Raw genomic sequence first — 24,544 nt, forward strand, 5'->3', positions numbered from 1 at the left:
CTTTTTCTCACTTTTAAATGCATGAGGATTTTTCTTTGAATTAAAAAAAAATGAGAAGAAGCTCTAAATTTTTAATTTAATTAATAATTGACTTAATGGTAAGACATGAAAATTCATCTCAATACTGCTGAAAACTCATGAATCAAAGTAACAAATGCATATGTGCCCACATATTGAACTTTTCTATTTGGAAGTCTGCAGACAAAATCACCAGATATAGGAAAAAAAAACTGTACCCAAAAGATGATGCTATTTTAAGTAATTTTAAAATATGCTATAAAAATCATGATTATAAGAAGTCTGACACAGTGTCTTTACTCTCTTGCTACACTGTTAAATTAAACAATAAAAGATATATCTTCATTTACAAAAACTGTTATTTTATGAACTTATCTGTCAAATCATTAAAAATAGATTTTTTTGTTTGCCTGTTTTATTTTTTTTAATAACTTATTTCCTGTTTGCTAAAATCTATACCATTGAACTCAGGATACTCGTTGCATTTAATATTGGCAAAAATAATAATATTTTCATGAGAGTTCTAGTACACAGATATCAGAATCCTGTTTAACAAATGAGGAATCTAGTAACAAATATAATAATATCCATGCATGAAATGATTACCACATGCCATGTACTGTGTGCTGAATATTTATTGGTTCATCTGATCTTCATTAGGCTATGAGGAAGGTTCCACTCCACTTCATAGATGTGTGAGTTGAAACTTAGAAATCTTTATAAATGTTACTTGCCAAGCATTTTGCAGCCAATAAGTAATTGTATTTATTCTTAAATCTGATATCTAAGTCGGCCTGAGGTATAAGCACACTTTTTTCCTAGGGATGAACAACAGTGCCAGGCCATCTGTTAAACAGGTGATATTCTACAAAGCATCTGCAATTCATTTTAATATGTATCAAAATGATTGTCAGGCTTGCCATGTACCTGGCACTGCACAGGAATAACACATTCAAATGTTACTGATAGGCAGTGAAGTTCCTTAACCAGAGCATTTCATAATCCACATCCCAAGAAAAGTGTTTCCCTGAAGCAATGACATAGTAAATAGAATTCAAAATTTAGGCCACAAACCTGTTTCAGGCTCAATGGAAAAATAAGGTTGCCCTTCCAAGATGCTATAAACCAACTTCGCACTGTTTCCATAAACTGGGTCATCAGCATCAGTAGCTGTTACATTAGTGACAGACGTACCTAAAAAAAAAAAAAAGGAAAAGAAAAAGAGAAAATAAGAATTAACACGTTATTCTTTGCCAAGAGCTGAATTTTGTTAAGGATATTATACAGAAATCCATGTGTGGTAATGAGGAAGGAAAGAAATCTTTTTAAAAATATGGAGATAAACTATCATAACTTCAACGATATACAAGCCTTTTAAAAGACAGAGTACTGCTAAGTTGATGTACTATATAAAGACAGCTCTTTTAGAATCTGTATTATTTAAGATTCCTTTGTAGTTTTTGTTTGAAAGATACCTATCAGATTCGTGGGCTTAGAGAATATGAAAAGGATACATATCAAAGAAATATGAAACATAAGGTTAATAATATGATGGATATAAAATGTAACATTTAAGTTCTCCAAAAAGCACAACTGAATTTACTTGGAAAAACTGGCTGCTGAAAAAGCTGCACAGAATATGAAAGGAATATCTTATCCCATCTTATTTATTTCCTCAAAATATAAAATTACATTGGACTACTAATTAATCATAATATTTAGATAACTGGGCCTATGGATAACAGAATCAAAACTTTTTTTTCCCCCAGATTAATTTTCCATTTTTATTCACTCATTCATTTAGCCATTGAATACATTAAGCTTGCCTGAAACGAAGTCAAAATTTATACTCGAGAAGCTTACAGTTTGGTGGTAGGAGGGAAGAGGGGAGACAAATCCAGCTAAATGCACTGACACTGAGTTTGGACCTCTCACTTAATCCAGCACGAACCAGATATGGTCAGGGACAGCTTTCTGAGAGGCATTGTACTTGAGTGGAATTATGAAAGGTGAAAGACGCTTACTCCTTGGAAGAAAAGTTATGAGAAACCTAGATAGGATATTCAAAAGCAGAGACATTACTGTGCCAACAAAGGTCCATCTAGTCAAGTCTACGGTTTTTCCAGTGGTCATGTATGGATGTGAAAGTTGGACTGTGAAGAAGGCTGAGCACCGAAGAATTGATGCTTTTGAACTGTGGTGTTGGAGAAGACTCTTGAGAGTCCCTTGGACTGCAAGGAGATCCAACCAGTCCATTCTGAAGGAGATCAGCCCTGGGTGTTCTTTGGAAGGACTGATGCTAAAGCTGAAACTCCAATACTTTGGCCACCTCATGTGAAGAGTTGACTCATTGGAAAAGACTCTGATGCTGGGAGGGATTGGGGGCAGGAGGAGAAGAGGACGACAGAGGATGAGATGGCTGGATGGCATCACCGACTCGATGGACGTGAGTCTGAGTGAACTCCGGGAGTTGGTGATGGACAGGGAGGCCTGACGTGCTGCGGTTCACGGGGTCACAAAGAGTCAGACACAACTGAGTGACTAAACTGAACTGATGAAAGGTGGGTAGAGTTTAACCAGGAAAAGAACAGCAGGGAAGGAATTTTAAGCAAGAGTAAAAACAAAGTAGTCTGAGAGACTGTGTTAAATTCTGGGAAATACTGAAAGTGGGGAGAAACTGGAGAAGTCTGGTGTGCTAATGAGAAGCATGTTTTATGAGGGCAGGGTCCATGTCTTCCTCACTAAGTGTCAGACATGTAATGATTATTGAACATACATTTGCTAACTGAATGGATGCACAAATGAATAAATCATCTGATGATTTCATAAAGAATGGTAAGTATCACAAATGAGCTTCCTAGAAATAGATTCTAAGATGAAGATTTCTTGAATTTTTACTGAGGAGTTCCTTAGATCAGTATATTAATACATATATACAGAATCTAGAAAAATGGTACTGATGAACCTATTTACAGGGCAGGAATAGAAACCCCAACACAGAGAACAGGCTTGTAGACATAGATATAGAAGGACAGGGTGGGACGGATTGAGAGGATAGCATTGACATATATATATACACTATAATGTGTAAAGCTGGAGAAGGAAATGGCAACCCACTCCAGTATTCTTGCCATGAATCCCATGGATAAAGGAGCCTCGTAGGCTATAGTCCAGGGAGTCACAAAGAGTCCAACACAGCTTAGTGACTACTAACAACTGTGTAAAGTAGATAGCTAGTGGGAAGCTGCTGTATAATACAGGGAGCTCAACCTGGTGCTCTGTGATAACCTAGAGGGGTGGGGTGGGGTGGGCGGGAGGTTCTACAGGCAGGGGACGTAAACTCATGGGCTTCCCAGGTGGCTCAGTGGTACAGAACCTGCTTGTCAATCCAGGAGCCACGGGTTTGATCCTTGGGTCGGAGGGATTCCCTGGAGGAGGGCATGGCAACCTAATCCAGTATTCTTGCCTTGAGAATCCCATAGACAGAGGAGCCTGATCATGGGGTCTCAGAGAGTCAGACACAACTGAGCAACTGAGCGTGCATGCATGGCTGATTCATATTGTTGTATGGCAGAAACCAACATAACACTGTAAAGCAATTATCCTCCGATTTTCAAAAAGGTATCTGCAGGAAAGCGGAAAGAAGGAGCTCTAAGGCAGTGATGCAGTTACAACAAAGACCTCAGTGGACTCCCCTCTAGAGTTGGGATGGTCAGTGAGGAAATCCATCCAGGACTTTATACTCCAGCACTGACCAGTTTTTGGCTGTGGGAACCTCCCTCAGAATGGAGGTTTGGCCCTGGTCCAGGCGGCTGTCTTCAGCTGAGAGATCATCAGCCCTGAACTGTCAACAGTCAACACGCCCCGCAGCTGAGGGAGGAGTGTTTTAAACCTGAAGGGAGCTGTGGGTGGATCTGAGCAGCATCTCTGTTTGCTGAAACAAGGTAGAGCTTCTGAAAGATCTTGCCAATCAGAATATTTTTTGAAATGTGTTGAATTATGGTCACTACATAGGAAAATGTAATGTTTGTCGAGCAGTTTATCATCCTGTAAAACGAATTTTTACTCGGCATGATGATTCAGAGGTTCTACAAAAATCTACAGCTAGAGATAAAAAATGCTCTGAATGTGTTGTGTAATACATTCCACCAGACACTGGGAACAGTATCAAAAAAATAAATAAATAAAGACTCACTTTCACAAGTAGCTCATCAACTAGCTGGTGAAATGAGCACATGAAAGCACAATATTTGCAGTTATTTGAATATTGTGTGGGATGGAGAAGAATAGGAGGAAAGACATTCTAGGTGAGAGGAGGATAGTAAGATAGACATGACTAGGTTTCTGTTAGGAAGAGAGATGTCTGGAAAAGGCAGTCATTAAAACTAAAGTTGGAGAAGCAAACAGAACAAAATATAAGGGCATATAAATGTCAAGATGGGGAGAGTTGGCTTCATCCTGTAGAAAAGACAGGCGATCCATCATTTGCAATCAACCCTATGTAGCAGGCTCCTCCATTAGTACTTCCAGATTCAACTGGAGGCAGAGATATAGAACGGTAGGAGATGAGACAAGTTATGAGGTTTACAGGTATAGTCCAATTAAGAGATGATAAAACATTGACACCTGGTAATGACAATGCTGGCTCAGAGGTTAAAGCATCTGTCTGCAATGTGGGAGACTTGGGTTCAATCCCTGGGTCAGGAAGATCCCCTGGAGAAGGAAATGGCAACCCACTCCAGTATTCTTGCCTGGAGAATCCCATGGACGGAGGAGCCTGGTGGGCTACAGTTCACGGGGTTACAAAGAGTCGGACACGACTGAGCGATTTCATTTTCAATGACAATAAATACGAGTCTTAATGCTGATTCTCTTGTTTTGGTCCTTGCACTAATTTGACCTAAAATGTTCCACTGGAGGTAAGCTGATGATGCTTTTGAACTGTGGTGCTGGAGAAGACTCTTGAGAGTCCCTTGGATGGCAAGAAGATCAAATCAGTCAGTCCTAAAGGAAATCAATCTTGAATATTCACTGAAAGGACTGGTGCTGAAGCAGAAGATACAATACTTTGGCCACATGATGCGAAGAGCGAACTCATTGGGAAAGACCCTGATGCTGGGAAAGTTGAGGGTACGAGGAGCAGAGGGCAACAGCGGATGAGATGGTTGGATGGCATCACTGATTCAATGGACATGAGTTTGAGCAAACTCCAGGAGATGGTGAAGGACAGGGAAGCCTGGTATGCTTCAGTTCATGGGGTTGAAAAGAATCAGACATGAGTTAGCAACTGAACAACAACAAAGCTGAGTATTTTTGCAACTATTTTTGCAACTTTTCTCTAAGAGTAAAATTAATTCAGGAGAGGTTTTTTGTTTTGTTTTGTTTTTAAATGAATCACAAGAAAAAGATGCAAGATTTACTAAAAGAACTGAGTTCAGAGACTAATCTGAAAGGGTGAACTCTTTCTTCCCTGCAGAAGGCCATGAGATAACTTTTGTTTTTGTTTTGCTGGGTTGTGTTTTTACTTAGATTTTGCTTTTAGGAGAAATTACTTCCCCCATTATGAAACAATAACACATTAACAGAAAAATAAAGTCAAGCTCTGTACTCTGTGTCGGGCTGTTAGTGAGTGTGTGCATTTCAAACTAGTCTGTTTAGGCTGGAAAAAGAGAAGTGATAAAGTGAAAAAATTCTGTTATCAACAGAGTTACCTTCTAGTGGGGGGACTCTAAAATTAAAAATGCCTTCATAGAGGAAATAAATAAATCTAGATAGTGTCTGAACAATGACAAACCCTGTGTATATTTGTCGGGTGAGTGTATTTGGGCAGAGTAGCATGGTGTTCATTCTCCTCCAGTGGCTCAGCAGTAAAGAATCTGCCTGCAATGCAGCAGACCCAGGTTCAATCCCTGGATCAAGAAGATCCCTTGAAGGAGGGCATGCCAACCCACTCCAGTACTCCTGCCTGGAGAATCCCATGGACAGAGGAGCCTGACTGTCAACAGTCCACGGGGTTGCAAAGAGTCAGACACGACTGAATGACTAAGCAGCAGCGTGGGGCTAAGTTTCATAGATGGAATATTTATATGTGAAATGTTCTGATGTTAAGTACCTTTTCTCTTCGGACCAATCATTTAACTTGTCTTCGCTCTGGATTTCAAGTCTACAACAAATGTTAAAATTACTGTGAGGGTCCAGCAAAATTATATAGACAGAGGCTAGAACAGAAATTTCCATGTGCTAAGTCTGTGAGTACCAACTCTGCTTACGTGTTAGTATCCAGCTTTGAAAAATATTTGGATCCCTAGCGTCGCTTTCAAATCTGTGGGATGACAATACAGGGATGAAGGTGGAGCAGTTTTTAAAGTCTTCTCAGGCAATTCCAATGTAAAGCCACACTTCAGATAAACTCTAATGGAAACCAGGCTTTTTGAAATTGAACTTCACTCTTCTCCATAGAAGCATTAATTTTCTATCCTGATTACTGTGAAGAACTTTTGCTCAGATTTGTTTATAAAATGAAGCAACTTTTAAATCACTCTGCTGAATGAACAGTCACGGAGATTGCTCAGTCGCTCAGTCATTTCTGACTCTTTGCAATTCCATGGACTGCTGCTGCCTGCCAGGTTCCCGAGTTCATCATTTACATGCTCTGCCCTGTGAGTCATTGCTTTCATATACAAAAGCAATAATCTGGGGACTTCCCTGGCAGTCCAGTGGTTAAGACTGCTCCTTGCAACGCAGGGGATGGGAATTTGATATCTGGTCTGGGAACTAAGATGCCACATAACTTGGAGCAACTAAGCCCATGTGCCCCAACTACTGAGCCCAGGAGCCACAACTGAAAACTCCACGTGATGCAACCAAAGATCCTACATGATGCAATGAAGAGTCTATGCGCCACAACTAAGACCCAATACAGCCTAATTAATTAATCAAATTTTAAAAAAACAATTTTTTATTCTTCAAACCTCAAAGCTTTGTGCAAGAAACAAATGAGATAATAGTGAGAGAGTAGTGGCTGAAAAGATAACTTGAGAGTCAAACTGTCTTGAACCAGAACACTTGTTTTATATTCCATGCTTAACTTTTATAGGTTCTATGTCCTTGCCCAAGTAACAAAACTTTCCTAAGCTTGAGCTCTTTAATCTGTTAAAAAGGAAGTTAATAGAAATTGTTATATCCTAGGCTTTTTCTTGTGATTCATTCATTCAAAAAAAAAAAACTCTCCTGAATTAATTTTAATCTTAGACAAAAGTTGCAAAAAAATAGTTCCTGTATACCCCTTACTCAGCTTTGTTGTTGTTCAGTCACTAACTCATGTCTGATTCTTTTCAACCCCATGAACTGAAGCATACCCAGGCTTCCCTGTCCTTCACCATCTCCTGGAGTTTGCTCAAACTCATGTCCATTGAATCAGTGATGCCATCCAACCATCTCATCCTCTGTCACCCTCTTCTTCTCCTACCCTGAATCTTTCCCAGCATCAGGGTCTTTCCCAATGAGTTGGCTCTTTGCATCAGGTAGCCAAAGTATTGTATCTTCTGCTTCAGCACCAGTCCTTTCAGTGAATATTCAAGATTGATTTCCTTTAGGACTGACTGATTTGATCTTCTTGCCATCCAAGGGACTCTCAAGAGTCTTCTCCAGCACCACAGTTCAAAAGCATCATCAGCTTACCTCCAGTGGAACATTTTAGGTCAAATTAGTGCAAGGACCAAAACAAGAGAAGTATCATATGACTATCAATCCCACTTCTGGCATATATCCAGACAAAATTATAATTCAAAAAGATAAATGCACCCCTATGTTCATAGCAACACTACTTCCAAGAGCCAAGACAAGGTGACAACCTAAATTTCCAACAACAAATGAAGATGAAGTTGTGGTACACATGACAGGGGAACACTACTCAGCCATCAACATCGAATAATGCCATCTGCTACAGCATGAATGCAACAGAGATTATCACACTAAGTAAAATAAGTAAGAAAGACAAATATCATGATAGCATTTATATGTGGAATCTAAAATATGACACAAACAAACCTACCTATGAAACAGAAAAAGAATCAGAAACATATGGACTGGTGGTTGCCAAAGGGGTGGGGGTTGGAGAGGAATGAACCGGGAGCTTGGGAGTAGCAGACGCAAAGTGGTATACGTAGAACAGGTAGACAGCAAGGCCCTCCTGTATAGCACAGGGAAATATATTCAATATCCTGTGAAAAAACCATAATGGAAAAGGAAAAAATAGTAGCTTATTTTCTTAAATTTGGAAGAGGAAACACAAAAAGACATTCTCAAATGTAGCAAGTTAAAAAACACACAATTTCGTGTTCACCCATCTAATCAATTTCATATCAATTTCCTCGGTGGCATAAAATTGCTCAAAAATACAATGTGTTTTGATGTAGCAGGCACAAGACCAGGCACTGGGCACGTCCTTAGTACAATTGTCTTAAAGTTACTTGAGTGAATCGCTCCCATGTTTGAATGTCGCATCTCCCACTCCATACAAATCCCACACGCTCGCCGAGAAGAACCACTGGGCTGAGGACTGTAACAAAGCTAAGACAAGCTTTTATCCACATCCTCCCTCAAGATCTTTCTGCCTGATATCTGGCTTCTTGGGAAATCCGCATCCTTTAGCTTCAGACACCTGGAAATGAAAAGGCAGCACTCCTTTCCGTCAAGGATGATATTTCTCCTAATAGTGATTCAAGACTGTTGACGCACCTGTACACTGGAATAGATGTGCACGGAGGTTTTGTGGATGCATTTGTCAAGTGATTACCCAGAGTGGGGAAAATGGATGCTTTGAGGTTAATCTTGCAGCAGAAAAGATTTCTAGTCAAGCTGTGGTGCCGGCTCCTCCACGGGAATGCATGCAGAATGCAGACCACGGAGGCAAATTGAAAAGTGTAAACCTTGCAGGATAGTGTTTCTTCAAAGCGGCATGTGTTGGTGTGTGATAAATAGGACCCTGAGTAATACCCAGGAAATACAACAACAGGATTCTCTGTTTGTGTTTTCATTTGGAACTGTTTCTGTCCCTTGGTTGACGGTACAAGAGCCTCATTTAGCTAGTGACTATAAATTTGACACCATGCCATTTCTCCAAGAAAGCCCCTATTATAATCCAACTTGATTCGGATCCTAATTATAATAATATAGCTGTTGTATTTCCAGCTGTTTTTTCAACAAACATGATCCCTGTCATCACAATTCATACTGCCAGTGTCAAGTGTGAACGGCGTCAATCCCAAGGTGAAGTCCGCTTTTAATAAACCCATATTTTTTCTGCATTTAGCTTCTTGGTTAAATGCAATTGGCTTGGATTTCAATTAACACGGTGCTCCCAGAATCCTTTGCCTCTGGCCATACCTGAAAGTTCCCTCCCATTAGCAACAAAACGCACTCGTCTCTCCCCTATAATGACAGCACACACTATAAGGAAAATTAACCATTAAAATTTTTACACTGTCAGGGTAGAGGTTCCAGCTTGCTGACAAACTAAGATGAAAGGCCTTCGGGAAAATAAGATGTTGGGGTTTTGGGTAGTGCGGCTCTGTTAGTGAGGCTCTACTTTTTTATGAGCAAGTCAGCACACCAATTCTGCACATTATTCAGAAAGAAAAATGCTGGTGCTGACACCCTGAGCGGAAAAACAAAGGTTTGGTGCAGCGTGAAAACGTGCACACTGGAAAAGCTAAAACCCTTATGATGAGAAGAACACAGACCCCATTTGCAAAGACTCATTTGCAATACATTTTCAGAGAATAAGCATTTCAATAGCAGGTGAAAAATAAAACAGCTGACCTTACTAGCTGAAACTCAGAAAGGTGTGCACAACGGGCCCTCCCAGGAACATCTCCCAAATCTAACTTGCCCTTTCAGCTACCCTGGTCCAAGGTCAGTATGGACAACCCCCAGACAGGGTAACTGGCATTACTATCTGAAAATACATTCTTTAAATAGTCACACTTTCCAAAGCTCACAGGCCTAACAGGTAACAACAACCTATGCAATGCCTTCATTATTGTAATAAAATTGAGCCCTCAACCCATTTCCCCTCACCTTCCTTATTAATTCCCCCAAGCAGTAGGCAACACAAGAGGTAATGGGGCACAGGTGTTAATGACAACCCTTTGGGGTTGCTATTGCACCGCAGAGCAATAATTTCATGGTACCCATGTAACTTGTTGACGTTTAAATTATCGCTTACTAGAAGCTGAAGCATCTGGCCCTGGAGGTTTTAAATGTGTCATGTGAAGTCCATTTTTTTTTTTTAGTCTTATCAAACCTGGGATTCCTGTGCATGCACTTTTAGAGGGTTTTTCTTTTTTTTTTCCTGTTTGTTTGTTGGATCCGAGCAGAGACCTTGTATACTTAAGGAAAAAAAATCAGAGAAATAAATGCAGGCAGCCAATATTCCTTTTTCTTCACATCTCTCTAACTGATATCATAGGCTTGAACATTCGTTTCTCCTGAAGGGACTCAAGCAAACTCCCCAAGTGGGGAAGATGACCTAAACCTTACTGATATATTTTTTTCCCATTTTGCTATTTAATTATAGAAGACACACACCAAATATCCAAACCTTTAACGGGTCTTTGGAGGAGGAAAAGGATTAACCATGGATCAGTAAAAACTGCAGCCTATTTATTTTAACCCTGTATATGGAGAATTCCTCCCCATCTAAGTTCTGAGGGAAATAAATAGTGAATTGTACCATCTGACTGTTCATTCACCTATAAGCAGGAAGGTTTCTACTTCCTTCTAGGAATCTGCGCTATGACCTACTGTTGGTTAACTAGGAAAGTTACATCAGGGTACTAACACGATCTAACCTTCCCTTTGGATGGTGATGGATCTCGCAATTGAACAGGAGGATGAGGCGGTGTCCACCTGCCATGTCACTGCAGAAACCTCCCTTTGAAGACACACAGCACATACTGCAATCTCAAACAGTCACTTCCCATGCTGTCTTCTTCCGCAGAGGCCTAACCATTGCTCTCTGGGTGTTTTCCTCCCATGCCACTCAGCCTGTAGTGCAGAGTCACTGCCAAACTCTACAGGCTCCAAATTGAATTTATTATGGGAACAGGGACAGACTCGAAACTTCAGTCGGGTGGATGGACAGCACCAAAATGTATCCTGTCATTTCTCTGGCTCTGTTTTGGAACATAAACTCGGGAAATAAAATGCAGTTTCCAGATTATATTCTGGAGCATTCTGAGGTATAAACTGTTTTGTAACTTAATGAAACAGCCCATACAGACTTAACAGGGTGTTTTTAAAATGAGCCTGGAAGTTTCTGGAACAATTAAACACTTCAAAAGACACACTAGAGCACACAGATGTCTTCTCTTCACCCATGCAGCATTCCGGCAAACATCTGTAATGTGCATCGGGTGAGAGAAATGAAAAATATTATATGAAAATGTGTAACTGTAAAATCTCAGCCCTTGTTTACTATGCACAGGAGGAAAAATGCCTTCTGGATCCCAGGCAAGCAACGCCAGGACGGTGGCCTGCCCACTGCTTCCGCAAACAGATAATGAGGACAATTGGAGGCCTGGTTGTGAAAACTAATAAGCTGTCTGTTTTACAGTTTCATGTGTATAAACAAACCCTTTCAGAATTGGAATGACTCTTTTATAATATAACAGAGGGGGGAAAAAGTTTCTTTTCTTTTCTTAGGTGGCCTGTTCCCAGCAAGCAAGCCTTTGCTGTTCTGTTACCTATGGAACAAAATCCTATAACTGCCTAAGAAGTAAACTAGCATCATTTATGCTTTAGACTGACAGCTATTTCCAGCCTGACCTTGCACAATTACGCTACTGGTGGCACTGCAGGCATCTTCCGCAATGTGTCAGGACTGCAGTAGGCGGAAGGCTTCGTTGGTTCTGTTTTATTATCTGAGTTCGTTCATTCACTCACACAAAGGTGATTTGCATAGTATGCCCTGTGTGCAGAGCTCAGAGCTAGATGCAGAGGGTACAGGAATGTGCAGCAGAGCCCAAGTTGCTGTCCCAACCGTATCTGAAGTTTCTTTTAGCAATGCCTTCACATGGTTTCACTTTATTACAGGAAAATGTGCAAATCTTTGCTAAGTTTAGAAGGCATGATGCAGTGGAAAACTCCTATATACTACAATTCTAAGGTTAGAGGATTTTGTTCACCTTATCTTATTATAAGACAGATCATATTCTACATCGATTTGCCACTCTCACACAGTGAGGACATTTTTTTTTTTTTTAACATCTTTGAGGTTCAGATTCTTAATCTAAAAAATGGGAATGATACCACCTACATCAAGTTCTTATTCTAAGGCTCCTTAAAGCAGGGGTCCCCAGCCTCCAGGATCTAATGCCTGATGATCTGGGGTGGAACTGATATAATGGTAATAGACATAAAGTGCACTGTAAATATAATGCACTTGAAACATCCCCAAAACCATCCCCTCACAGTCGTCCTTGGAAAAACTGTCTTTCATGAAACTGGTCCCCGGTGCCAGAAAGATTGGGGACCGCTGGTATAGACACCACACAATCAACACTCCCTGGGTGAGGGGACACTGTATAAATCACAGCCCTGGGCTCTCAAGGGCATGTTACTACTTTATTTATATTGGATGAAGTGAGAATTTGGGGCCAAGTTGCATGAGAAAAAAAAATACAACCATGGCAATGGTTGTTCATATTTTATTCTTTCAGAATAGGCTTAATTTTCTAGTTAAAAGACAGGACTTAAAAATTTTTTTCAGTAGTGTGGCCGTGGCTACCCTCCCTTTCTTTCTGTTTTTTCTTTTATCCCCTAGTTTTATCAAGGTATAATTGACCAAAAAATTGCAGTATATTTAAAATCGTGTATAACATGATTTGATATGCCTATACATTGTGAAATGATTACCACAATCAACTTAATTAACACATCCATCACATCACAGAGTTACTTTTCTTCCCCCTACATGTGAAATACAAAATGAGCGACTCTCCCATCAAATTGCAAACCCGGCAACGTGAAAAGCCACTCAGCCGCTGTGCTATTGGGAAGGGAAAGTCCTAGACAAAACAGGCCTAATTGGGCAATCATTGCAGAGCTATGGTTTCAAAGAGATTGAAAAAAAAAAAAAAAGTATTCACTAACTCAACCGAAATATGCCATCCTACCTAGGGGTTGTCATACTGAGTGAAGTAAGTCCGACAGAGAAGAAGAAATATCTTATGGCATCCCTTTTATGTGCAATCTAAAAAGAAATGATATGAATGAAGGTATTTACAAAATAGAAACAGACTCGCAGACTTAAGAGAACAAGCTTATGGTTGGAGGAGTGGGGAGGAGAGGGGGAAGGGATAGCTAGGGGGTTTGGGATGGACAGGTACACACTGCTATATTTAAAATGGATGACCAGAGAGGACCTGCTGTGCAGCACAGGGAACTCTGCTCAATGTTATGTAGCAGCCTGGATGGGAGGTGGGTTTAGGGGAGAACAGATACATGTATACGGATGGCTGAGTCCCTTTGCTGTCCATCTGAAATGATCACAACATTGCTAATCAGCTATTCTCCAAAACAGAATAAAAGGTTTAAAAAATATGAGATTCTTCATGTTCAGCTAGCTAACACTGAGGTAAGCTGGACTGATCTGTTTGGGCCATTTTGCAATATGTTTTTATTGAGCTCTTGCAATGTATCAAGCTTTCTTGAAGGGCAGACTAGTGGGAAAGCAGAAAATTAAATAACCAACACAAATAATGTAAAATGATAAAGTGCTGTAGGTGAGGGACTTCCCTCATGGTCCAGTGGTTAAGACGCCTGCAATGAAGGGGATGTAGGTTCGGTTCCTGGTCACAGAACTAAGATCCCACGTGCGGGAGAGCAAGTAAGCCTGTGTCCTCAGCTACTGAGCTGGCACACCACAGCTAGAGAGCCTGCATGCTGCAACTGAGACCCAATGCAGCCAAAAATTTTTAAAAAAGAAGAAGAAGCAGAGAAAGGTGAAAGAAAGGGCCTGAATAACACAGGAGGGGCAACTAAACAGTTATAGCAAGGTTTCAAAGTGGAGGGGACACTGACATTGAGATTAGATTTTAAAAAAGGGTGATCTTGAGTCAAGGTTCAGAGGTGGGGTTGCAAATTAGATGGAACCCCCATGAAAGAGGTTAATCAGACTGGAGCTTAGAAAAATGGAAAGTTAGAGATGGGATTTGAATGGCATTTTTATACCAATTACCCAGAGTTCACTAATTTTCTCATTTTTTTTTTTTCCCAACACAGTTGCTCAAACAAGTATTTTCCTATGATTCCTTAATACCTCCACCTAAGGTCACACCCAGATTCAAGATTTAGTTGATTCCTGAGCTGAGTCATTTCTCCTTCTGAGCTCTAAAAATACTTTTTTTGGATTGTCTCTTGGGGTACCTTTTACTTTTATATATAAACTGCAGTGCATATAGATTTTCCTCGTTCAGACTGAAAGCTTCTTCAAAACAATATTCTTTCTTATTTGCTCAACTTTTCCTGCTAATCTTTTTCTCCAGAATTAACTCATTCCTCCTTAATGTAGCTTCATCCCTTTATCACATCATAAACACAGCTCTATGCTGTTCTATTTGTACAAATGCTAAGAATGGCCTAGTACGAAATATTTATTCATTTAATCTTTGCAAAAAGCCTTTGAGCATTTGTTATGATTATCTCCTTTCAAACAGGAAGGGATAAATCCTGTATTCAAAACCAGAAGTTTCCAAACTGGCCCTCATTACTACTACACAAGCACAGTACTCTAAGTGCAGAGAACATGGCCCAGTGTCCTGTTTCTCTCCCTAGCATCTCAGAAAGTGCCTTGAGTATAAATATCTATTAAGTGAGTAAATGGATGAATGCTGATTTTCTTCAGGAAGAAATATTTAGAAATGAATATGAGGTTCGTGACATTATACAGAAGACAGGGATCAAGACCATTCCCATGGAAGAGAAATGCAAAAAAAGCAAAATGGCTGTCTGGGGAGGCCTTACAAATAGCTGTGAAAAGAAGAGAGGTGAAAAGCAAAGGAGAAAAGGAAAGATATTAGCATCTGAATGCAGAGTTCCAAAGAAGAGCAAGAAGAGATGAGAAAGACTTCTTCAGTGATCAATGCAAAGAAATAGAGGAAAACAACAGAATGGGAAAGACTAGAGATCTCTTCAAGAAAATTAGAAATACCAAGGGAACATTTCATGCAAAGATGGGCTCAATAAAGGACAGAAATGGTATGGACCTAACAGAAGCAGAAGATATTAAGAAGAGGTGGCAAGAATACACAGAAGAACTGTACAAAAAAGATCTTCGTGACCCAGATAATCATGATGATGTGATCACTAATCTAGAGCCAGACATCCTGGAATGTGAAGTCAAGTGGGCCTCAGAAAGCATCACTACGAACAAAGCTAGTGGAGGTGATGGAATTCCAGTGGAGCTATTTCAAATCCTGAAAGATGATGCTGTGAAAGTGCTGCACTCAATATGCCAGCAAATTTGGAAAACTCAGCAGTGGCCACAGGACTGGAAAGGGTCAGTTTTATTCCAATCCCAAAGAAAGGAAATGCCAAAGAATGCTCAAACTACCGCACAATTGCACTCATCTCACATGCTAGTAAAGTAATGCTCAAAATTCTCCAAGCCAGGCTTCAACAATACGTGAACCGTGAACTCCCTGATGTTCAAGCTGGTTTTAGAAAAGGCAGAGGAACCAGAGATCAAACTGCCAACATCCGCTGGGTCATGGAAAAAGCAAGAGAGTGCCAGAAAAACATCTATTTCTGCTTTATTGACTATGCCAAAGCCTTTGACTGTGTGGATCACTATCAACTGTGGAAAATTCAAGAGATGGGAATACCAGACCACCTAACCTGCCTCTTGAGAAATCTGTATGCAGGTCAGGAAGCAACAGTTAGAACTGGACATGGAACAACAGACTGGTTACAAATAGGAAAAAGAGTGCATCAAGGCTGTATATTGTCACCCCGCTTATTTAACTTCTATGCAGAGTACATCATGAGAAACGCTGGACTGGAAGAAACACAAGCTGGAATCAAGATTGCCAGGAGAAATATCAATAACCTCAGATATGCAAATGACACCACCCTTATGGCAGAAAGTGAAGAGGAGCTAAAAAGCCTCTTGATGAAAGTGAAAGAGGAGAGCGAAAAAGTTGGCTTAAAGCTCAACATTCAGAAAACGAAGATCATGGCATCCAGTCCCACCACTTCATGGGAAATAGATGGGGAAACAGTGGAAACAGTGTCAGACTTTATTTTTTTGGGCTCCAAAATCACTGCAGATGGTGACTGCAGCCATGAAATTAAAAGACGCTTACTCCTTGGAAGAAAAATGATGACCAACCTAGATAGTATATTCAAAAACAGAGACATTACTTTGCTGACTAAGGTCCATCTAGTCAAGGCTATGGTTTTTCCAGTGGTCATGTATGGATGTGAGAGTTGGACTGTGAAGAAAGCTGAGTGCCGAAGAATTGATGTGTTTGAACTGTGGTATTGAAGAAGACTCTTGAGAGTCCCTGGACTGCAAGGAGATCCAATCAGTCCATTCTAAGGAGATCAACCCTGAGATTTCTTTGGAAGGAATGATGCTGAAGCTGAAACTCTAGTACTTTGGCCACCTCATGAGAAGAGTTGACTCATTGGAAAAGACTCTGATGCTGGGAGGGATTGGGAGCAGGAGGAGAAGGGGACGACCGAGGATGAGATGGCTGGATGGCATCACTGACTCAATGGACATGAGTCTGGGTGAACTCTGGGAGATGGTGATGAACAGGGAGGCCTGGTGTGCTGTGATTCATGGGGTCGCAAACAGTCAGACACGACTGAGCGACTGAACTGAACTGGCAGCAGGTTGATCCACTGATAGTTTTAATTATATGTTATTTTTATTGTTTTGCCTTATTTTCATATTGTTAATTGTGGGTGAAGAAACAGTAGAGATTTTGGATCCTCTTAAAAGAGAGTAGTCACGGCAGAAAACAACAAAATTCCATAAAGCAATCATCCTTCAAATAAAAGTTTAAAAAAAGTGTAGTCATGATTTTGTCTTCATAAAGAGTAACTCACATTTGTGGCTGTAAACAAAAGCTATTATGATATCAAACCTTTTTGTAAGCTCGTGAAAAGTTTCTATAGAAGAAACGACGAGGGATTTCCCTGGTGGCCCAGTGGTTAAGAATCTGCCTTTCAATACAGGGAATGCAAGTTTGACCCTTGGTCAGGAAACTATGATCCCACATGCTGAGGGGAAACTCCGGCACCAAAACTAGAGAAGACCATGCCGCACGATGAAGAGTTAGCATGCCGCAACGAAGACCCAGTACAGCCAAATTTTAAAAAATGAAGAAATGATGGAATGCCTCCAGGGTGGAACATGTCTTTACCAGGAGTAAGCACTGTCCCAAGAGTGATAGGTTGGTGCCTGCTTAGGGCTCACAAGCCTGTGCCAAGGATGTCTGCAGTCACATCCATGAAGGCTGATCATTAAGAGCCTAAGTCTGAGAACCAGGCATCAAAGCCAAGTTTATCATGGAGTGAATGAAGAGCTACAAGGCTCCCTTCCTCCAAGGGAAAGCACAGGTCTAGCAGAGAACTGGACTAGGAGAGTCCATGAAAGCTCACATCAACACAGTCACTTGATCATAAAGGGTGGCAGAAATGGCCAGGGATGAGTTGGTGACAGAGGATGGAGAAGAGCTAGACTCTCCTGCCTGCACTCAGAGCTTGAAGCCGAGTGGACCTTTTTTGTGTATGTGAGGATTAAATCCCTCTGGAGTTGAGCCACAAGTACTTATTCTCATGGCTTTCTGCCCATCTTGCTAGTATGTGCTGAAGAAAACTCTGCTTAAACCAGAGAAAATAAGTAGAGATCGCATTTCTTGAATCTGAGCCACTACTTGCTAGATGTTCCGCTAGCATTACATAGGAAATCCCCTTAATCTCTATAAAAATATCACAAACAGGGTACCATGGACTACTTTTTTTTGCACCCTCCCCGCTTCATATGTTGCTCATTCATGGATCAGAACCTTGTCATGGCAAAGGGGCTAGTGTAACTCAGTGACATTAAAAAACGAAAAAGACTAAGACCATAGCATCCAGGCCCATCACTTCACGGCAAACAGAAGGGGAAAAAGTGAAAGCAGTGACACTGTCTTCTTGGGCTCCAAAATCACTGCGTATGGTGAATGCAGCCATGAAATTAAAAGACACTTGCTCCCTGGAAGGAAAACTATGACAAACCCAGACAGTATATTAAAATGCAGAGACATTACTTTGCCAGTGAAGGTCCATACAGTCAAAGCTATGGTTTTTCCAGTAGTCATGTATGGATGTGAGAGCTGGGACTATAAAGAAAGCTGAGTGCCAAAGAATTGATGCTTTCAAACTGTGGTGCTGCAGAAGACTCTTGAAATTCCCCTGGACTGCAAGGAGATCAAATCAGCCCATCCTAAAGGAGATCAACCATGAAGATTCATTAGAAGGACTGATGCTGATGGTGAAGCTCTGATACTTTGGCCACCTGACAGGAAGAGCCGACTCACTGGAAAAGACCCTGATGCTGGGAAAGATGGAAGGCAGAAAAAGAAAAGGGCAGCAGAGGATGAGATGGTTAGCATCACCAACTCAATGGACATGAATTTGAGCAAACTCCAGGAGATACTGGAGGATGGAAGAGATTGGGATACTGAAGTTCAAGGGGTGACAAAGAGTCAGTCACGACAGAGACTCAACAATATTCATATGTTGAGTTCCAAACCCTCAGTGGGATAATATTAGGACATGGGACCTTTGGGAGACAATTAGTTCATAAGGGTAAAGCCTCATAGTGAGGTTAGTGCCCTGATAAGAAGAGGAAAAGACAGCTTGCTTCTTCTCTTGTCTCTCTGCTCTCTACCATCTGAGGACACAGCAAGAAAATGAACATCTACAAACCGGGAAGCAGGTTCTCACCAGACGCCAGATCTGCTGGCCACTTGATCTTGGACTTCTAACCTCCAGAATTATGAGAAACAAATGTTGTTTCAGTCACTCAGTCTATTGTAATTTTTTATAACAGCCTGAACTGATGACTAAGACACAGAGGATGGGGAGAGAGGGATAGTTGCTCAGTCGTGTCCAACTCTTTGTGACCCCATGGACTGTAGCCCACCAGGCTCCTCTGTCCATGGAATTCTCCAGGCAAGAATACTGCAGTGAGTTGCTATTTCCTTCTCCAAGACACAGAGTGCTTCTGTCTTTTATGACCAAGGTCTAGTTTATAATAGAAGAAGCTGGCATTCAAGTCCAGTTCCATCTGATCCAAAGACAACATTTCTACTCTATTAAAAAGAAAAAGGCATACATCATTCGTCCTCCGGTACCAGAATATTTTAAATTAAGTTTTACTTATCATAAAAGCAGAGACGGTCAGTCTGAAAAAGGAGAGATATCACTTGGTCCTAATCCCAAATTCTGGTTAGGTCAGAAACAGTAAGACCATTATTTGTCTCCAACTATGTGTTACACACTGTGCAAGGTCCTTTGTCTTTCCTTATTTATTTTTATGCTCCAAATACATCTATTAAGCTGAAACAGTTGTCTCCATTTTTAGATAGGAAAACAGTCTCAAAGAAGCTAAATAAATGTATTAAGACATAAACTTCATAAGTGTAGGAATACAATTCTGTTTCATTTTCCCCTCAGAGTTCAACTCTGGAGTTCTAGCATCTTACTGTAGATAGCCATAGGTTTGAAACCTAACCATCCAACTAAGGAATTCACACATATACAACCCTGACAATCAACAACATGGGGGCTACTGATGGAAATTTAGCCTTGACATAAGGACCTCACCTCAAAAAAAAAAAAAAAAATCACCAATTGGATTTAAAATCCAGGTCAATTCATGTCAAATCCCAACCCCATCTTTTGCATCTCTTGTGCTATCAGCTCTTCCTGTCTACCGGGATTCCTGGATGCCAGTGGGAGTCTGTTTTCTTCTCCCCAGTTCATCCTAGTAGATGTATGAGAGGAAAGGGGACTTCTCCAGCAGTATAGGATGAAATGAAGTGTGGCCAAATCAAACAAGCAGAACATAGAAACAAAAACACAAGAAGGATATGGTGAGATCATGGTACCTGCATGCTTGGAGAGAGTTGGGAAAAAATATATTGGAAACTCTACATGCCTTAATTAAAACCATGGTAAAACCAAAAGAATATAGGAAAGACTAGGCACTAATTTCAACAACAACAACAAAAAAGATCAAAGATCTGCCAACAACTTGAGGGTTATTTTTTCTTTTTTCTTTTAAACTGGGAGGATGGAAACCACAAAAAGGAAAAGAAGATGAGACAGAGAGAGTAAGACTGATGACGCTTTTAGCCTGACAAGGTACTGATGAGTCTGATACACACCACACCTTTAAATAGCTTAGGAAAACCGAACTAATATTTCATCTCTTCATCTTCAGTTGGCCTTTGTATCCTTCTTTCTCTTTACTCTCCCTTTCTTAGTCCCTTCTCATTCTATAGATATTTACTGATTGTATAGATTTCAAGTCTGTGCTTGGCCCTGGGGTATGAATATGGGTCAGGACTTCCCTGGTGGTCCCATGGTTAAGAATTTGCCTCCCAATGCAAGGGGCACAGGTTTGATCCCTGGTCGAGGAACTCAGATCCCACATGCCCCACCAAGGGGCATCTAAGCCTGGGGGTGGGGCACAACTACTGAGCCTGCGCCCTGGAGACCTCACTCCACAATTAGAGGGAAGCCCAGACACGGCCACGAAGATCCCATGTGCCACAGTGAAGGCCCAACAGAGCCAAAAGTAAATAAACAAAAAGATATTAAAAAAAAGAAGAAGAAGAAGAAGACTACAGGTCCTTCCTTGTCTTTGAGAGATTCACAGCCTAACAGGAGGAGAAGCTTGGAAGAACCATCTCTGCATAGGCTGAAATGTGGGGTGGGTTCCAGGCACACTTACAGAGATAAGCCCAAGTCCTTCTGCTGGGAATGATGGTGGGCAGGTTTGAGGTGTGTCAATGAAATCTTCCCTGATATGAGACAGGGCAGGTAACTCAACTTCAAGGGTGTTTTATGATTTCAGAATTTTAACTCAGTAATGAACAGTAATGAACAGTATATGTGTGTGGAGGTGTGTCAGGTTTTTTAATCTGTTCTTAATCTGGATCACATTAAGGTAAGACTGCTTCCAAATCGGGGATTTATTTAGAAAAGAACTTACTGTGTGCATCAATTTATTTGCACAACTCATTTGAAAATATCAGTATTTTCTTAGATTTGTTTAAATTTTAGTCATGCTGAGAAAAGTGACTGTGCTAAGGTTCCAACAAAAAGTAAAAGCAAAAATGAGCAGATTTGAAAAACACATGCAGAGAATTTGGGGCTACATCAAAGAAAATGCCGATTTTATCTTTAAAATAGTCAAAATGATAAGATAAAGTTCTAATCAATTATATTTCCACTCTTTTCACTTCTTCCTATTACCACATTTAAGAATCTTAGGTTGAATAAGAGAACAGACTGTATATGCTTTTCAACAGCTGTGCCTTTCCAACTATATGTTACAACATCTATGGCTTTTTTCTCTTTAAAATTTATACTACCTTTGTGTTTACCCTTTGGACTAATTTGTAGTTGACCCTCGTAATAGAGCCCTTTTAACCAACATTTTGTGACAGACAATCATTGATTTAGCAGTCTTGCAGAATGCCTTAAAAATCAATGTACTCAGAAGAACGAACTGGTGGGACTTCATAATATCACATCTCGTTTTTATCACAAATTTCCAATTTACCAAGTTCCTGTCTCATTATTTATACCAGACAGGGCATGCTGATGAGATACACAACCCGTTCTGTCCCTTTTGGCAATCCATTTATAACTGAAGCACAATTAATATCTTTACAGCTGTTCTCCAGGCAGAAGGAAAAATGTGGCGGCAAAGATTCTGTACATGTTTCAGTATAAATGTGTGAAATGAGGAGCACTGGGATATGCCTAAAAACAGTGGAATCTGGGTTTTTCTTGTCTTTAAACTCTCTGGAGAAATATTTTCAAAATAGTATTTCATACAAGAAGTGAAGTTACCTTTAGTATCTCTCTAGATTTCTCAAGAAAATAATTAGGAGTCAGGAAAATCTTTAAATTCAAACTTCATACATGACACTTCTTTAAAGGAAAAACATTAACTGGAAAAAATCCACAAGTTTCTTTATTTCAACCTCCTTTAAAATATCCATTGTCAATTGTTTTATTTTCAAATATTAATCTTCTTTTTTAAATTATATATTGATAGTTGCCATCAAATATAAAGAAACCACCATGATTCTGGCCCATATTGATTTAATCATGTCATTTATCTTTCCGACCCAGGGTTCAAACTCAGGTCTCCTACATTGCAGGTAAATTCTTTATTGCCTGAGCCATCAGAGAAGACCCATTTAGACCTCACATAAACCCTAAAAATTACACTTAAATCACAGTTAGATTCCTAAAAAAAGGACAGGAATTCCTAAAACAAGATAGGCACCTAATAAATGTTTGTTTTTAATTAATCAATATACTCAGTTACTGGCTTCCCTGGTGGCTCAGGTGGTAAAGAATGCACCTCCAATGCAGGAGACCCAGGTTCAATCCCTGGATCAGGAAGATCCCTTGGAGAGGGAAATGGCAACCCACTCCAGTATTCTTGTCTGGGAAATCCCATGGACAGAGGAGCCTGGTGGGCTACAGTCCACGGGGTCACCAAGAGTCGGACACAACAGAGAGACTAACACAACTCAATTACAGATGAGTTTTCTATATGGATACTTTTAGAATTAATGTATTTGTGTATTTACTGGAGTATAGTTGATTTACAACGTTGTGTTAGTTTCAGATGTACAGTAACATGATTCAGTTTTACGTACATAGATATTCATTCTTTCTCAGATTCTTTTCTATTTTAGGTTCTTCCCTTGGGTATGGTTCCCTGTGCTATATAGTTATGGTTTAGTCACTCAGTTGTGTCTCTTTGGGACCCTATGGACCATAGCCCACCAGGCTCCTCTGTCGATGGGATTCTCCAGGCAAGAATACTGGAGTGGTTTGCCATTTCCTTCAGGAGATCTTCCCCACCCAGGGACTGAACCATGTCTCCTGCACTGGCAGGTAGATTCTTTACCACTAAGTCACCAGGGAAGCCCTGTGCTATATGGTAAGTTCTTGGAAAAAAACTACTGAACAAGGCAAAAGACCTGTGTCCATGGAAACTATAAGATGCTGATGAAAGAAACTGGAGATGGCACAAACAGAAGAAAAGATATATCATATTCTTGGATAGGAAGAATCAATATTGTCAAAATTGATTATCCAAGGCAATCCATAGATTCAATGCAATCCCTATCAAATTATTAATGGCATTTTTCATAAAACTAGAATAATTTTATAATAGCATGCACTCTGGTAGTTAGTCCAGCCAGTACAGTATGTCAGCCAGGAAAACAAAACAGATAGATACATAGATAGATAGACTGATACGCAGACAGAAATTGATATAGATATACTCAAAACATTTGATTTAGCAATTTCACCTCTTGGAAATTATTCTAAAGAAAGAATTTAAAATATGAGCAGACTTTCTTATTGCTACATTCTGATGGAACAAAAAAATATTTATTTTTAAACATTTAGAATATATTAGTAATATCTGCAGTAAGTATAAATACAACCATAGTTTTTTTTTTTAAACCCTGAAGATATAATAGGTTATGCAAAATTAAAACAACCAAAGACAAATAAGAGAAACATAATGACTGTTTAAAAAAAGAGAAAGAAGAGAAAAGGAAGGAAAAACTTAGGTGTTTAGCTAGATGGCCTGGGTTGCCATTGCTGACAGATGTGGGACCTGCAGTAAGAAGCTGGTTCTGATAGCAAACTGCACACATTCTGCAGTATTACACAATGCTAGGTGCCATGCACGTGCTATGTACTGTGTACTAAGCTACGCTGCTCCTGTATGCCTAGAAGAAACAGAACTCATCAGCTATTTGAGAACAGAATGTGGAGACACTCACAGGACATATTTTGAAGCTATCAAAGTACAGTTATGTCAGGAAATGGGGCAGTGTGTCCAGTGCTTGGGAAAGAAGCCTGCTTGGAATGAATGACTCCTCCCCCAGGACCAGAAAACCCTGAGAAGGTGAGATTAAAATGCAAATCGATCCCTAGGTTCTACCCCTGGAATCTCAGAGGAGGGGACAAAGAATATACATCACACCCCACCAGCCCCTGGAAAAGTGCTATTTGTGAGTCAGGAAGAAGAAGGGGCTCATACACCCTTTAAAAAGTTATATGTTATTTCAAGTTTTTAATTACAAAAATAGTACATACTCATTGTGGGAAACACACCTCTTTTAGTCAAGGAGACACCTTAGAAGGCCCACAAGTGAGAAGGCTGGGCTTTTAGGACAGTGCAAAGAAGTGTTAA

General features: G+C 40.2%; 1 protein-coding gene across 1 annotated transcript in view; it reads right to left on the bottom strand.

Annotated features, from left to right (window-relative positions):
* CDH8 (cadherin 8) overlaps positions 1 to 24,544 on the bottom strand; it is a 375,808-nt gene that overhangs the window by 196,764 nt on the left and 154,500 nt on the right. The window contains exon 3 of the mRNA XM_068991808.1: positions 1,093 to 1,212. Coding sequence (XP_068847909.1) covers positions 1,093 to 1,212 — 120 coding nt within the window. The remainder of the gene's footprint in view (positions 1 to 1,092; positions 1,213 to 24,544) is intronic.

This window comes from Capricornis sumatraensis, chromosome 20 (genome assembly GCF_032405125.1).
Source record: "Capricornis sumatraensis isolate serow.1 chromosome 20, serow.2, whole genome shotgun sequence".
Lineage (NCBI taxonomy): Eukaryota > Metazoa > Chordata > Mammalia > Artiodactyla > Bovidae > Capricornis > Capricornis sumatraensis.